Source organism: Leucoraja erinacea, chromosome 5 (genome assembly GCF_028641065.1).
Source record: "Leucoraja erinacea ecotype New England chromosome 5, Leri_hhj_1, whole genome shotgun sequence".
Classification (NCBI taxonomy): Eukaryota; Metazoa; Chordata; class Chondrichthyes; order Rajiformes; family Rajidae; genus Leucoraja; species Leucoraja erinaceus.
This window is the reverse complement of record NC_073381.1, coordinates 22,132,711-22,147,469: the sequence shown is the minus strand read 5'-3', so window position 1 is coordinate 22,147,469 and position 14,759 is coordinate 22,132,711. Positions and strand designations below refer to the sequence as shown.

The 14,759-nt window shown below is 42.4% G+C and overlaps 1 protein-coding gene across 1 annotated transcript in view; it reads left to right on the top strand.

Annotated features, from left to right (window-relative positions):
* lrrc1 (leucine rich repeat containing 1) overlaps positions 1-4,773 on the top strand; it is a 126,294-nt gene extending 121,521 nt beyond the window's left edge. Inside the window, exons 13-14 of the mRNA XM_055635229.1 lie at positions 1,583-1,719; positions 3,204-4,773. Coding sequence (XP_055491204.1) covers positions 1,583-1,719; positions 3,204-3,362 — 296 coding nt within the window. The 3' untranslated portion in view covers positions 3,363-4,773. The remainder of the gene's footprint in view (positions 1-1,582; positions 1,720-3,203) is intronic.
* Positions 4,774-14,759: the final 9,986 nt, after the last annotated feature.

The window sequence follows — 14,759 nt, the reverse complement described above, 5'->3', positions numbered from 1 at the left end:
ACACAAAGTACTGGAGTAACTCGGTGGGTCAGGCAGCATCTCTGGAGAACATGGATAGGTGACATTTCAGGTCGGTACCATTCGGTATCAGTCTGAAGCAGGGTCCTAGCCTGAAACGTCACCTATCCATGTTCTCCAGATAAGCTGCCTGACCAACTGAGTTACTCCAGCACTTATGTCCTTGCAGGAAAAACATAGCAGGCTTCCCACAAGCAGACAAGAAATAGCAACTAAATCATCTGCTATTTTTAATACTGGTTGCTGCCCTGCTGTAATGCTATCTTTTGAACAAGGCTGTTATGTTTGGACTGCTCTGCCAGGTGGTAAAATGTTGAAGGAGGGCGGTGGAATTAATTCCAGAGCCCTGTTAATGTTTGACCTTCCAATGTTTGGCATCGTTGAAATTGTTGGACCAGTTACCATCACATTGTTGTTTGAAGGATCTTGCAATTTTCTGCCACTTTGACCACATTAAACCAGCATCCACCCGTCCAAAGTGAAACTGCTTGGAGTACCCTGCAGGGGAAGTGAAAGGCGCTATGTAAATGCCAGTCCTTCCGTCTGATAGAGGGATGCACATTGACCAAATTCCCTTGCTGTTAATGAGCCTGAATTTGCTAAAGGAAACATATTCAGCAGCGAGGTTCTCCTTCTGTTCTGTGCTGGAGACCCAGCCCTGATATTGTACTTTGTTCTCTGTAGTCAGAGTTAAACACACGGCAGGCATTTTTGTTACCAGCATGCGTGTGGTTATTTAATCTACAGAAAGCGCTAACATTAACACCAAACGGATAAACATCCTGTTGTGCAAACATCCCGTCGTATTGGTTAAACATTGTTTTTTGATTAAATGTGAGGAATTACCAATTGTAAAATATTTAATTAGATTCCATCCTGACATTAAATAGATCATAATCTATCTGAAAACCAGTTATATTCTGTGGGGGCTCCAGGAAGTCAATTCTGAAATAAATATTCAGTTAGCAAACTAACTGTTGGGAAAAATGTAATCATCCATATTCTTATAATTTTATCACTTTACAAAAAATGAATACTGGCAGTCTTTTACCCAGTGTAGAAGATTACAAAATTAATGATTCAGTAATACTTCATTGTCACATGTACCTAGGTACAGTGCAAACTAGAACGCAAAGGCTTAGGATTAGAAGGGAGAGACTTAAGAAGAACCTCAGGCAATTTTTTCACTCGGTCCATATCTGGAATGAGCTGTCAAAGGGAGCTGTCGATGCGTGTGCTGTTATGACTTTTAAATAGCACTCAGACAGATAAGTTGCTAGGAATGGTTTAATAGGCAATGGGTCAAATGCAGGCAAATGGGACTAGACCAGTTTGCCAATTTGGCTGGTATGGACAGGTTGGGCATGTTTCTGTGCTGTACAGCTCTGACTACATGTAAAGAAAATGTTGAAAAAGATGCAGTACAAAATGTGCTTGATGTAGAACATTTCTGTAAGGAATATAATTCTTAATTTTAACGTGAGCAGGAAATGTATTTATTTATAAATGTCAGCTTTTAAATGTTAAGTAAAGCTGTTTAACATTGCTGAATTTCTTTTAACAGATAATTTGCCACGCTGTACTGCACTGCAGAGCCTGGTAAATGATGTCTCGGATGAAATGTGGAATGAGCGTGCCATGAACAGAGTCAGTGCAATACGCTTCCTAGACGATCCAGATGAGGATGATGATGAAGAAAAGGTAAAATATAAAACAATAACATAATGACAAGGAACTGCAGATGCTGGTTTACCAAAGAAAGACACAAAGTGCTGGAGTAACCCAGCGTGTCTGGAGAGCATGGAAAGGTGATGCTTCAGGTCGCGACCCTTCTTCAGACTGAATGGGGTAGGGGGGAGAAAGCTGCTTAGTGGAGGAGCAGGACAAGGCCTGGTGAGTGATAAATGGAGACAGCTCAGGGAGTGATTTGATAGGCAGATGATTAGACAAAGGCCAAAGATGAAAAGATTAGGGGGGTGTGCAATAAGGATAAAAGTGTGAACTGTAAAGCCAGAGGAAGGAATATAGGTGAAAGGAGGGGGGAGGGGGGGAGGTAATGTATGCGAGCCCAGGTGTGCAGCAGGTAGAGGCTGGGTTGGGAGCAGAAGGGGGGGGGGGGGTCTACCTTTCATATTCTTGTTCATTGGTGGGGCTAGAAAATGTTCATCCTTCCCCAATCTAATCTATATGTGGCCAGCAAGTAGAACGTTATCTGAAATGGTTGAACAAGCCACCCCTCTCGAGAGGCAACAAATGTTGGTCACATCAGTAACTCGGTAAATAAATTGAATAACTTAATTTTGAAAATGCAGAGAATCAGCTCTTGCTGTTTTTAAATCATACCGTACAAGACAAAGCCAATTCATTGGGTCTGGTGACAAAGCAGGATTTAGACATGAAATGTTAATTTATAACAGAGACCATGCCAGATTTTAATGAAAGTGAGATTGAGGAAGAGAAAAAAGGCAAAGATAAAAGGAATAGAAACATTTTTTTTTAAATTTCTAACTTTAATTTAAATTTTGGATGTGTTTAACAAATACCAAAAAATGATGAAAGTTTGACGGTAAATAACGTGCTAATCAAAATTCACATGCACCTGTCCTATTTTTGGTGCTGAAGATAGAAAAAGCTAGAGTAACTTCGCGGGACAGGCAGCAGCTCTGGAGAGAACGAATGGCCGATGTTTTAGGTTGAGAACCTACAGACAATTTGTGGATAAATCCCACAATTTTGCATCTTTTCCCATATTTTAATATGTCATTTGGAGAATTCTCATCATTAATACATATCAAGGAAAGCATATAACTCGGGAAAGCAGTCGTTTTAAAAGCAAAAAAGAATTGTCTTTCTGACAGAAATGCACCATTTGAAATCCATTCAAGTAAAAAAAATCGCTACCTGTGGTTACAGCAAACACACAAGGTTTCTTCCTCTTCTAATAAAAAAGGAACTGCAGATGCTGGTTTATACCAAAAATAGACACCAAATACTGGAGTAGCTCAGCGGGTCAGGAGCAAATGGATACGTTACATTTCGGTTCGGGATCATTCTTTAGGCTTCATAAATCAGTTATTTTTATTCTTGTCACCTTTGTCATTGGGTGCCTTCCAAGGATAACTATTGAGTCGCATTAAGTGGTAGTTAGGCACCTGCTGTTTACTTTTTTTCCACTTTCTCTCCAGGGAACACTTCTGCGGAGAGCAACTCCACACCCAGGGGAACTGAAGACCTTGAAAAAGACAGCAGAGAACCTGAGGAATGAGTTGAATGCTGCTAAAGAACTGGACTCCAACAAAAATGAGGTCAATAATGCCACTGAAAGATTAACCACCTCTGTATAGAGTTTTACCTCTAGCTCTCACCTCGTGTGTCTTCCCGACTCTGTAAACATTCATGTCGACCCATCCTTGGAACTGTTCCTCTATGTTTGTGCAGGACTACACCATGAAAATTTATTTTGTCTCTTCATGTCAACAAGGTTTAAATTAACTGCAGCCTGGAAGGAAGTGCGTTGTTTCTCACAGTGATTGCACCAGTCAGTCCAAAAGCATTCTGCACAATTTTATCGTGATTTTCCAAAAAGAATCATTCTTTTTTTATATATATAGGTAGATGCACTACTGTATAGAATTAGAATTCCTTGCATATAAATTTGTTATACACAGGGTGAATGCATTTAAAAAAAAAAGTATATTTTTGGGGGTATGTGGACCTGCTGAAAAATAATTGTACAGTTTTATGTGAAATTTGATACTTTTTATACGGTTTGGCAGCTTGGATTGTGTAAATTTTACATTTTATGTATAGCGAGTTTAATAATGGTTATGCCGGTTTATGAATATCATTGAGCTTACGGTACACATTTTTAATAGTGGTAGTAATCGGTTCTTAATTTCCTGAATCATGGACGATCTCTCTTCAATTACTAAGTTGTGCCATTTTACCCCAGCCCGCCCCTCCCTTTGTTATAAGATGAATCGCTTGTTATGACGAGGTCACAGAGGTCGTGTGGTGGTCTTGTAATTGATAGGTACAGTGTTTTAATGTGGAAAAGGGATGGTACGGAAACACACTACACACGTTAGAACTGGCAGGTTTGTGTAGCTATTAAGCCACGTCCTGCCTAATAAATGGAATCTGCACCGAAAGAGTATGGCGTGCTGAACAATTTGCAAGGTTACCTTCTAATCAGCGTAACTCCTGCCAAACTGCATTTTCACTAAACTGGAATCTGTCGACAATTGTGAATGGTTTTGTAATGTGTGAAATCTGTCTTTTTGGTTCTTCTTCTCACATATTGCACAAGAAGGTTTCTGATTTGTCTTCGCAATAAATGAAGGCTCGTGCCGACCGTTCGTAACCACTGATGAATAAAATTTGGCATTGATCCTTCAGGGGAGGATGGTCACTTCTCAGTTTAATTTATTTTCTGCAGGTACTGGGAAATCTCATTGCTGTTGGGGTGACAGATAGCTGTAATCGTGACATGTGGCCTCCACTGAGGTATACTGTGGACATTAAAGCTTGAGTGGTTTATGAACATTGCCAAACCGTGATTGTTATGGGTCTCAGGCACTCCTTGCTAACAGTGGAGAATGTATCCTGAGCATTTTCACTTTACTAATTAAATTGCTGACTTTTTTTTGTTAACTATGGTCTTGAGTCTCTCAAATGTGGAGGAGCATGTTTAATACATTCATTAAGTGTCAAACCACTTGATAATACTTCTGGTTAATAAACACCAACTTTAAGTATCAATATAAAGAAAACAAATGTTTTGAAATTAATTTTTCCAAGTCATCTTGTCGCCTGATATGATTCCTAAAAATTGCCTGAGAATCCACGGTGAGTAATAACGCAGATTTACTGTAAGATTATTGCTCTGATACATGTACTTATCCTTTGCATTTACCACACCAGCAAACGTGGTTGGGTTCTGCAATTTTATTTTCAGATACCATTTATTCTTTTGGCACTTTTGATTGTTGTTTAATATTTAATTGACTACAAAAACAAAACGTGTTTAATGTCACAAGTGTTTATATATTTCTGTTGACATAATTGCTGCCTGTTCGTTAGCTTAATTAATATTTATGAAATCGTGTCACTTCCATGCTGTGGTTTTTTGAACTTCATGTTTTTGCAAACTAAGATGCACATTGCCTGCAGTGTTTCATTTAGGGCAAATGTGTGAGCAAATTACTGACAATGATTACTAGATCCCCAGTACTTGAATGGTAAATCCAGTTTTAAAGTGAAATTACCAGAAAATGAAGTTCATTGAAATTATCGCAGAACATATATCAAATGCTGGACTGCTTTCTGTTTGAGCAAAAAATAACGCAACATTATGGTGCAAGCTTCTTGTAATCATGGGTTGGTTCACTTGGAGTAACAACTAACTTTAGGAACCCTCCCTCTGACTGCTCCTGGGAATTTTGAGTGAATTTTAGATAGGCATAGAAACATAGAAAAAGGTGCAGGAGGAGGCCATTCGGCCTTTCGAGCCAGCACCGCCATTCATTGTGATCATGGCTGATCGTCCCGTATCAATAACCCGTGCCTGCCATATCGCCATATCCCTTGACTCCACTAGCCCCTAGAGCTCTATCTAACTCTCTCTTAAATCCATCCAGTGATTTGGCCTCCACTGCCCTCTGTGGCAGGGAATTACATAAATTCACAACTCTCTGGGTGAAAAAGTTTTTTCTCACCTCAGTCTTAAATGACCTCCCCTTTATTCTAAGACTGTGGCTCTTGGACTCGCCCAACATTGGGAACATTTTTCCTGCATCTAGCTTGTCCAGTCCTTTTATAATTTTATATGTTTCTATAAGATCCACCTCATCCTTCTAAACTCCAGTGAATACAAGCCTAGTCTTTTCAATCTTTCCTCATATGACAGTCCCGCCATCCCAGGGATCAACCTCGTGAACCTACACTGCAGTGCCTCAATCACAAGGATGTCCTTCCTCAAATTAGGAGACCAAAGCTGTACACAATACTCCAGATGTGCTCTCACCAAAGCCCTATACAATTTTCCATCCAACATACATATAATTTCCTTACCGGCACCTGTGATCTGCTCATCACATAGTTACGCCAGATTAATTCTGGTCACATTGACTCCAGTTGTGGCAGTGACCTTGAATTAACATGAGCTGCATAGAGATATGTTTTAGACATAAGAAAATCCAGATGCTGGCTTACCAAATAAGATGCAAAGTGGTGGAGTAACTCAGCGGATCAGCAGGCAACATCACTGGAGGATATGGATCGGTGACTTTTCAGGGTCAGTACTGCAGATCCATTCCCGAAGTTGGGGTTGAAGAAGGGTGTATACCTGAAATGTCTTTCAGAGAACCAGTTCGCAACATGTATTCCTCTTGGGACCACACCGTCCCTGGCCAAACAATTGGCGTATCAGGGAACCACCCTGCCTGAGGTCATCTATTGCTGGCCCTGATTTGTCTTGGTCTATTTTTGCTTCCAGTCCCCCCCTTACAAATCAGTCTGAAGAAGGGTCCTGACTTGAAACATCACCTATCCATTTTCTACAGAGATGCTGCCTGACCCGCTGAGTTATTGTATCATTGGGTCCAAATATATTTTGTTGGTCGCATGTGAAATGTCATTCCTGTTTCAGCTCCTTTCATTTTGGGAAGGGAACATCTAATCAAAAGCTATTGAAGCATCTGTGGACTGTTGGGGAATTAGTTGGGTTTATTCGCCACTGGTTCTAAGCTTTCTAATTGCTCCGTGCATATCTTCTTGCGTTTGAGGCAGCAGAAGTCTGCAGCAGGGTGATGCTATCCGGCTCGATATCCGTAGGTGCCCACCCGAAAAAGGGCGCATGCTTCGGGTTGGAGCCAAGCTGCGATGACTGAGGTTACATTTCTTCTGTTGTCTCTGTTTGTTGTCGTTCGAGTGACTGAAGTCAGTTGACGGGGAGGTCGACAGCACGAGCCCCATACAAGCATATATTACTGCATTACTGCATCTATCCCTCTCATCATTTTAAAGACCTCTATCAAGTCCTCCCTTAACCTTCTATTCTTTGGAGCGTAGAAGGTTAAGGGGGGGGTTTCAGCAACTAAGTTACAGGGAAAGGTTGAACAAGTTAGGTCTTTATTCTTTGGAGCGCAGAAGGTTAAGGGGGGGACTTGATAGAGGTCTTTAAAATGATGAGTGGGTTAGACAGAGTTGACGTGTATAAGCTTTTTCCATTGAGAGTAGGGAAGATTCAAACAAGAGGACATGACTTGAGAATTAAGGGACAGAAGTTTAGGGGTAACATGAGAGGGAACTTCTTTACTCAGAGAGTGGTAGCTGTGTGGAATGAGCTTCCAGTGGAAGTGGTGGAGGCAGGTTCGATTTTATCAATTAAAAATAAATTGGATAGGTATATGGACGGGAAAGGAATGGAGGGTTATGGTCTGAGTGCAGGTAGATGGGACTAGGGGAGAATACGTGTTCGGCACGGACTAGAAGGGCCGAGATGGCCTGTTTCCGTGCTGTAATTGTTATATGGTTATATAACAGCCAAAGGTGGAGGCGGAATTGTTAGTGAATTGGTCTTTTTGGAACGTTTCTTGGGAAGGTCATGCCCTTGATCGTCCTAAGTTGTTACCATTGATGTCTTGATATTCACCCTCTTAGCTCCACCTCCTGTGAGTGGATAGTAAGCAACTCATTAAAAATATTGTGTGGGAAGGAACTGCAGATGCTGGTTTATACTGAAGATAGACCAAATGCTGGAGTAACTCAGCGGGACGGGCAGCATCTCTGGAGAGAAGGAATGGGTAATGTTTTGGGTCGAGACCCTTCTTCAGACTGAAAGTCACGGGAAAGTGAAACGAGAGATATAGACAGTGATGTAGAGAGATATGAACAAATGAATGAAGCATGTGTAAACACTAACAAGTAAGATTTCGCTCTTAGGGCTAAAGTAATCAAGGGATATGTGGGGGGGGAAGCAAGAACTTGGTACTGATTTTAGATGATCATCCATGATCATATTGAATACTCCTGCACCTATTTTTCTTTGATTTATTCTATGATTCTAACAATGATAAAGAAATCGGGCTATAGCTGTTTGCTAGGTGAGAACAAAAAGCTGGTGTGAATTGGGCGAGGGGCGGGGTGTGGGGGGAGGGATGGAGAGAGAGGAATAAATATTATTGTACAATATTGGGGCAAGAAGGTTTAAAACCACTGATCTACAGAACTAATAGGGAACTATTCAAGCCGTGTTGCCGTTATCCCATGAACCAAGGATCTCCCCCCTCCTTAACTCTGAAGTGGAGCTCCAGTATGGAGATATCACTTGCATTCACAGGCCCATCTCCCAGTCATTGTTGATTCGTCCTCCGAATCATAGGAAAGGATGGGCCTTGCGTTGAAGGTCCACAAAGCAAACTGCCCCTGCTATGCCACGTTGCCATCTAACAATAGAAGTGAATGGAAAATGTGAACCGCATTACATGGCTCAGGTGCAGTAAAGACAGATGCTGAAGAAGAATTTCATCATCCTGCTCAATGCACCCACACAGCCCTTGTCTATCTGAGGAAATAGAATAGAATAGAATAGAATAGAATAGAATAGAATAGAATAGAATACGCTTATTGTCATTGCACGATTGTGCAACGAAATTCCATTGCATCTCCTTCAGGATAAAAGATTTAAAAAAGAACAAAACACACCAGCCGTTAACTCACATATACACAAGATCAGTAAAGATAATATAAATAGGTATTAAACATATTTTAAATGAATATTGCACATTATCTTGCACCCCAAATTATATTTTGGTTCCCCCAATGTTCTCTGTTAGAGTAAGATCCTCCGTAAGATCTCTGTACGATCCTCGATGATCAAGCAAAAGCTTTGGGGTCTCCGAGACAGCTGTGATCCTGCCAACGTAAATGCTGCTGAGACTTGAAATTCCTGCAGCAACTAATTTCACAGAAGAGAAGTCATCAACAACCTTCAAATCCACCGGCAAGATCAATGTCTTTACCCAGGCCAAGGTCCTCTGCATTAAACTCCGAATCACAGCTGTCTTCTGACCCTGGTGCTGTCGGTGTGGGGTTTGCATGTTCTACCTGTGATGGGGCGGGTTTCCCTCAAATGCTCCGAATTCCTCTCTCATCCCAAAGATGTGTTGGTGGATTGACCACTGTAAGTCACCTTGTGGTACGTGTGAGTGGTGGGGGAAGGATGACGAGGGAATTCATGGGCATGAGAATGAAAATAGGTTACAGGGAAATGAGTGGGGGAATGGGATCGATGGGAACCAGGGTAGACCTGGTGGGCCTAATGGCCATCACCTATGTTGTATGGGACTCAAGGCAGGCATCTTATGGTTCTCCTTCAGGTTCATTCCCCTTAAAGATGTGACAACTCGGGGCTCATTGTAAATTAAAGTTTAATGTCGGGTTCACTGGTGGAGTCCATTTTCAGATCCATCCAGAGATGAAAGGAACTGCAGATGCCAGTTTACCGAATACGACACAGTGCTGGAGTAACTCAATGGTTCTGGCATCATCTCTGGAGAATGTGGATAGGTGACATTTTGATTCAGGACGCTTCTTCAGACTTGTGTTTGGGTCGCCCAAAAAGTGCATATATCCATGCTCTCCAGAGATGCTGGCTGATCCACTGAGTTACTACAACATTTTGTGTCTATTCTGATCTGACTACTTGCGATTTGCATTCACATTCATTTACCCAGAATCAGACATTCATCTTCCTACCCCTTCCATTGGGAAACAATATCTCCTCCAATTAGTACGTCAAGTAAACAAAGTTCACATCCAGTTGATCAGCATTTTTTGATTATGCGTCCAAAGAGAATCTCTTAATTAATCTGTGAGATCCCAATGGATTGTGAATTCTGTAAACTGTGGTCATTCATCAATGCCTGTTGATTTTCTGTAATTGGGAAAGAAACGGGACTGGAGGGCATCCTCAGCAGTGCTTACTGTATAAAAGCAGAAATCACAATGGATGCATCTGACTCCATGTTAAGGTAAAATGTTTAAGAAAGAACTGCAGATGCTGGAAATATCGAAGGTAGACAAACATGCTGGAGAAACTCAGCGGGTGAGGCAGCATCTATGGAGCAAAGGAATAGGTGACGTTTTGGGTCGAGACCCTCCTTCAGACTGATGGAGAGGGGGAGGCGGGAAGAAGAAAGGAAGAGGCGGAGAGTAGGCTGTGGGAGAGCTGGGAAGGGGAGGGGAAGGAGGGAGAAAGCAAGGACTACCTGAAATTGGAGAAGTCAATGTTCATACTGCTGGGGTGTAAACTGCCCAAGCGAAATATGAGGTGCTGCTCCTCCAATTTGCGCTGGGACTCAGTCTAGCCATGGAGGAGGCCCAGGACAGAAAGGTCGGATTTGGAATAGGAGGGGGAGTTGAAGTGCTGAGCCACCGGGAGATCAGGTTAGTTAGTGCCAACTGAGCAGAGTTGTTGGGCGAAGCGATCGCCAAGCCTACGCTTGGTCTCACCGATAAAGAGCAGCTGACACCTGGAACAGCGAATGTAATTGATGAGGTGAAGTCTTTCCAGGTGCGGCAGAGGTTCACCTGCAGCTCCTCCAACCTCATCTATTACATCCGCAGCTCTGGGCGTCAGCTGCTCTACATCGGTGAGACCAAGCGTAGGCTTGGCAATCGCTTTGCCCGACACCTCCGCTCATTTCGCACTAACCAACCTGATCTCCTAAGTATTGTCGTGCCTATATAATGCTTAAAAATTGATTGCATTTTATTATATGATTGAAAGATCCAGACTTTAGGAGCAAACAAGTGTTAGAATTAAACAATATATAATACCAAATTCTGTTTAGGAATGCGTCGGTGAGGCGAATCGGCAAAAACCTGCTGTCACAACAGTGGTGGATTTGTGTGTGATTTACAAAAAGCAAGCAACTTGTTTGCAATGGATGAGTTTGGCCAGATCTTTAGGCCCTGTGGCATTATTAATTTATATTTAGTTTTGGAAGCTCAAGCAGTATGGATCATCTTTTGCCATTAATCTATCATCCTAGCACCATTGAAGCTTGTCGATTTGTATTTGTTTTGTGCTACTTAGTTCCGCTTCGTTCAATGTTCCAAATGCCCTCTGCTTACAAACCAACACCAACCTCTTCTAATGTTTTCTGTTGAAGATTAAAAACAAAACTCTGTTATCATTCTCTGTTTTACGGTCATTTTATTTTCTCTCACTTTTTCTCCCCCTTCTCTACATCTCCCCCCCCTCCCCCCCCTCTCCCCCCCCTTTCCCCCCCCCCCCCCCACCCCCCCCCCCCCCTCCCCCCCCCCCCCCGCTCCCCCCCCTCTCCTCCTCTCCCTTCTTCGCTTTTGATTTTTAATGGAAATTACTGCATCATCAATTGTTCCTATTCTTTAGCTGATTTTTCTGCTTCTTTTTGTTTTCTCTTGTGATAATTGAAAAAATGTTTGGTGTTGAAAGCCAATATAGTTTTATGAGACATGCGGTTATGAAGAGGACAAACAACAAGGCCATGGATGGAAACTTAACCAATTGACCAGACAATGCACCTAAACCAACCATTGTTTTGGACAACAGCTAGACTGCACAAAATTTCAGCGAGTAGTACATGTAGCCCAGTTAACCACACAAACCAGACCTGCCACCATTAACTCCATCTACACTGCCTACAAAAGCAACCATCATAATCAAAAACTTGTCCCACCCAGATCACTTCTCCTTCTTTCTGCTTACATCTGGCAGAGACACAGAAGCTTGAAGGCATGCACCACCAGACTCAAAGAAACTACGTGCTACTCTTTTTCTGGTGGATTTGAATAAAGACCAAGAAGCAACCAGTTTAGCACTACCTCAGACCCATAGACACATAGAAATAGGTGCAGGAGGAGGCCATTCGGCCCTTTGACCCAGCACCGCCATTGTGATCATGGCTGATCGTCCCCAATCAATAACCCGTGCCTGCCTTCTCCCCATATCCCTTGATTCCACTAGCCCCTAGAGCTCTATCTAACTCTCTTAAATCCATTCAGTGACGACCTCAACTGCCCTCTATGACAGGGAATTCCACAAATTCACAACTGGGTGAAAATGTTTTATCTCGGAACATCTTCTTCCATTCTGTTATCGGCCTTTTGACTGGTACTTCCATAAGATAGGGTACTGTCTGATTCATCTCCACCCCATTGCTGACATTGGACTTTGTTTACGGAAGTGATGCGCTACAATGCTGAGAACTATATTCTGCACTCTTTACCTTATGTCCCTGTCCCACTTAGGAAACCTGAATGGAAACCTCTGGAGACTTTGCGCCCCACCCAAGGTTTCCGTGCGGTTCCCGGAGGTTGCAGGTGGTTGCCGGAGGTTGCAGGTAGTGGAAGCGGTAGGGAGACTGAGAAAAACCTCCGGGAACCCCACGGAAACCTTGGGTGGGGCGCAGAGGTTTACGTTCAGGTTTCCTAAGTGGTACGGGGCATTAGACTCTGTTCTATCTGACGTACTTGAGTTTGACGATTGTATTTATGCATAGTGTTATCTGATCCAATGAGATAGAATGCAAAAGAAAGCTTTATACTATACCTCGGCACACTGACGGTAATAAACCTAAACCTAACTATGAGGGATGATCTATTGAAATATTTAAGATACAAAGGAGTATATGTCAAGGTGTTTCCACAGTTTGGAGAATCTCAAACAAGGGGACACGTTGACTAGAAACATAGACAATAGGTGCAGGAGTAGGCCATTCAGCCCTTCGAGCCAGCACCACCATTCAATATGATAATGGCTGATCATCCAAAATCAGTTCCTGCTTTCTCCCCATAATCCCTTAATAAGACAGCTATATTTAACTCTCTTGAAAACATCCAGTGAATTGGCCTCCACTGCCTTCTGTGGCAGAGAATTCCATAGATTCACAACTATCTGGGTGAAAACGTTTTTCCTAATCTCAGTCCTAAATGGCCTACCCCTTTATTCTTTAACTGTGACTCCTGGTTCTGGACTCGCGCATGACCATTCCCATAAGAATTTTATATGTTTCTATAAGATTCCCTCTCATCCTAAATTCCAGTGAAAATATATAAGCCCATTTGATCCATTCTAGATTAGGATTTGATCATTTAAACCTGAGGTGCTTAGGAACTACCTGCAGAGTGTGAAATTCTCTACTGCATAGAGTTGTTGAGGCTGGATCATTGTGTATACTTAAAGGGTCTCGACCCGCAAGGCCACCCATTCCTCTCCAGAGATGCTGCCTGTCCCGCTGAGTTACTCCAGCATTTTGTGTCTATCCTTGGGCATTATGATTACTGGCATTTTACAAACTGTGACCCTCAAGCCTGTAACAGAAGGTCTCTATTGCAGATATAGTATGCGACCTTTCTCACTGGTGCCTGCCTCAATGCCTGAAAATAATGGGCCTTGATTAGTTGTACCTGTAACCACCCCAAACAACTTATATTCACATCACCACCAGTGCACAGTGGCTGCAGTGTGTACCATCTACAAAACACACTACGATCACTCTTGGAGGCTTCAATGACAGCACCTGCCAACCTGGGGACCTCGACTGCCAAGAAGGTCAATGGCAGGACATGCCGCCACCTTCTCAAGGACCACTCAGAGTGGTTAATAACTGCTAGACTAACACCCATCCTGTGAGAGATGAACGCACCAAAAATACAGTGCCCTCCATAATGTTTGGGACAAAGACCCATCATTTATTTATTTGCCTCTGTACTCTGTGCTCCAAAGAATAAAGACCTATCTTGTTCAACCTTTCTCTGTAACTTAGGTGCTGAAACCCAGGCAACATTCTAGTAAATCTCCTCTGTACTCTATCTATTTTGTTGACATCTTTCCAATAATTTGGCGACCATAATTGTACACCATATTCCAGAATTGGCCTCACCAATGCCTTGTACAATTTTAACATTACATCCCAACTTCAATACTCGGTGTTCTGATTTATAAAGGCCAGCACACCAAAAGCTTTCTTTACCACCCTATCTACATGAGATTCCACCTTCAGGGAACTATGCACTGTTTTTCCTAGATCCCTCTGTTCAACTGCATTCCTCAATTCGCTACCATTTACCATGTACGTCCTATTTTGATTTGTCCTGCCAAGATGTAACACCTCACACTTATCACCATTAAACTCCATCTGCCATCTTTCAGCCCACTCTTCCAAATGGCCTAAATCTCTCTGTAGACTTTGAAAATCTACTTCCTTATCCACAATACCAAATCTTAGTATCACCTGCATACATACTTACTAATCCAATTTACCACACCATCATCCAGATCATTGATGTATATGGCAAACAACAGCGGAACCAACACTGATCCCTGAGGCACCCCGCTAGTCACCGGCCTCCAACCTGACAAACAGTTATCCACCATTATTCTCTGGTATCTCCCATTCAGCCACTGTTGAATCCATCTTGCTACTCCGCCATTAATACCAACAATTGAACCTTCTTAACCAACCTTCCATGAGGAACCTTGTCAAAGGCCTTACTAAAGTACATATAGACATCATCCACTGCTTTACCATCAATTTCCCTAGTAACCTCTTCAAAACATTCAAGAAGATTAGTCAAACATGACCTTCCAGGCACAAATCCATGTTGACTGTTCCTAATCAGACCCTGTTTATCCAGATGATTATATATATTATCTCTAAGTATCCTTTCCATTAATTTGCCCACCATTGACG